General features: G+C 54.2%; 1 protein-coding gene across 1 annotated transcript in view; it reads right to left on the bottom strand.

The window, feature by feature from the left end:
• ptch2 (patched 2) overlaps positions 1 to 2,500 on the bottom strand; it is a 28,186-nt gene that overhangs the window by 13,281 nt on the left and 12,405 nt on the right. The window contains exons 6-8 of the mRNA XM_027030262.3: positions 1,257 to 1,452; positions 1,042 to 1,163; positions 500 to 647 (exon numbers count right to left, since the gene is read on the bottom strand). Coding sequence (XP_026886063.3) covers positions 500 to 647; positions 1,042 to 1,163; positions 1,257 to 1,452 — 466 coding nt within the window. The remainder of the gene's footprint in view (positions 1 to 499; positions 648 to 1,041; positions 1,164 to 1,256; positions 1,453 to 2,500) is intronic.

Genomic DNA, 2,500 nt, shown 5'->3' with positions numbered 1-2,500 from the left:
TGACAAGCACAGAATAATGAGCACAGATGCCAGGGGTCAGGGGTGAGATATATCAGATGAGATCGCATGACCCCCCAGGCTCCTCCATCATCGCCATGACAACCTGAAGGGGAACCAAATACCTCTGCACTTTGTTTTTACAGTCCCTGCACCCTTCTCTCTCTCTCTCTCTCTCTCTCTCTCTCTCTCTCTCTCTCTCTCTCTCTCTCTCTCTCTCTCTCTCTCTCTCTCTCTCTCTCTCTCTCTCTCTCTCTCTCTCTCTCTCTCTCTCTCTCTCTCTCTCTCTCTCTCTCGGTAAAACAGCTTGTTGTCATAACGGGCCTCCTAGTCTGAGTCTGAGCTTGGAGGACAGACGCTGTCCGGTCTAACAGAGCTGCTCTCCTCCTGACCTCCACCCCCCTCCACCCTCCTGACCTCCACCCTCCTGACCTCTCCTCCACCTCCACTTGATGCTCAAACTGCGGGAGAGAAGGTAGAGAAAGGAACGGGAGGAAGTGACCTCAACAAACTTCCTCTGCCAGGCCTCCAGGATGGCCGTGGCCTTCTCCTCGTTCCAGTTGAGGTCATGGATCTCGTAGTCATCCTTAAAGTGCTCGTACAGCTGCTTGGAGCTCATTAGGAGAAACATGGTCTGAAGGGCCTCGGCGCTGCAGGAGGAGTCACACACACACACACACACACACGGACTGATCAGATCACACACACAGACCGTAACAGGTAAGGCTAACAGATAACCCCTCGCACGCGGGAGGGTCTGAGAAGGTTTACCCTTCTACCGTTTCCTCCGAGGTGAGGGCATAGGTCACGACCCCCACCTGTACCTTGCTGCCAACCCAAATGGTTTCAGTCATTTCAAATTAAAAGCCACAGTTTCAAAAAACAAAAACGCTGCAGAGTTAAGAGGTGTTGCTAACTGGACCTCTACTGGACTGTGGACCTGCTCCTATAGGTCGTGCTGGACTGGACTGGCCTATGCTGGAGCACCAGACACAGAAACAGATCCACTTGAGTAGCATTATTAAAGGTCTCTCTCTCTCTCACCTCTGCAAAGATCCCTGAGAGTTCTTCCTTCGTTCCCCCATGATGAGTTCTTCCTGCCAGTGCATGAACTTCCTGGAGAAGCCGTGGCAACCTCCCTGGAGCTCCGCTGCGATGTCTGGGCTCTGCGCAAGACAACACAGGCCTAAGCATCCAAAACCTCACATCCCAGAGACCCCTGCGATGTGTCGGGAGTGGTTGGTGTGGGACACACCCACCTGCTGCTGCTCCTTGTTGGGTGCGCTGAGGGGGCAGTCTGGGTCGCTGAGGTCCAGGCAGGGCCGGTTCATGTAACCGTGGCCCACCTGCGCCTTGTCCAGCATCTCCCTGAAGCCCTCCAGAGACGTGAACTGACTCAGCTCCGCCATGAGCTTTAGAGGGTCCAGGTTCATCCACTGTATGTCGGGCATGCCCCTGTTACACAACACCGTAACGTCAGAAAGCCGTTAAATCCTCTAGATCAGGTGACCATACAGGCATCCAGGCAGGGCCGTTTCCCTGCTGTACCCCTGCCCAGCCATCCCATAACTGCCTCCCCCAGGACCGCAGTGGCCCCCCACCTGGGCCTGGCCCACCGACGCTGCATAAAGCAGCATGTATTATCCTGTTACACGGCCCGGGCGTAAAACGCAGGCAGGCCGCCGCCTCCTGGACCTCCACTGTCCCTGCGCCTCCCACCAGAGGAGTCAGAACAATTACTCCCACATCCCAGATGTCTTGATAAGAGGTCGGGCCCAGGGTCTCACGCGCTAATCCACAACCCACAGCGCCATGCCTCAAAACCCCAGGCGAAGCTCCATGTGAAACCTCTTCTCCTGCTACCAGAGTGCTGCACCGCATTGAGCTGTCTGGTGAGACTATATCAAGGGTTAGGGTTGATGAGTAGAGTTGCGACCTCCTCATCTAATGAAATATTTTATCATTAGAAAAAAAAAAAAACTGTTCCCAACCTGAGCTGAGCTCCCACCCCCAGATCTCCCTCTGATAACTCCTGAAGAGGCTGAAACACAACTGTGCTTCTCCTCTCCCACACCCCAGTGCCGTAGCCTCCGTGTGCAGAACACGCAGAACCAACCCTGCCCAATCACGAAGACGCAGAACCAACCCTGACCAATCAGGAACACGCAGAACCAACCCTGACCAACCAGGAACACGCAGCAGCCCCTCACCTCCCCGCACTCATCCCGCAATCATCCCGCACTCATCCCCACACTGCTGCAGGAGTGAAATGAAGGCACCACAGGCAGCTACAAAAACACCCTCTTGGTGAGAGCTGGCCAAAGCTAACGTGGTTTAAACGAATAATAACTACATTGAAAAAAAGAGTAAAAAGAATAAACAAAGCCACTTAAATAAAAGGACCCTGTCCAACATGGATGTGCGTGAGCACTCAGGAAGGGGTTTGCTCTGTCTGGACCCTCTCGGCCCCTCCGTGATCCGGCTGCGTTTTATTTGTTGGCCG

This window comes from Electrophorus electricus, chromosome 20, assembly GCF_041902795.1.
Source record: "Electrophorus electricus isolate QZ-2024a chromosome 20, ASM4190279v1, whole genome shotgun sequence".
Lineage (NCBI taxonomy): Eukaryota > Metazoa > Chordata > Actinopteri > Gymnotiformes > Gymnotidae > Electrophorus > Electrophorus electricus.
This window is presented reverse-complemented; position numbering and strand designations above follow the sequence as displayed.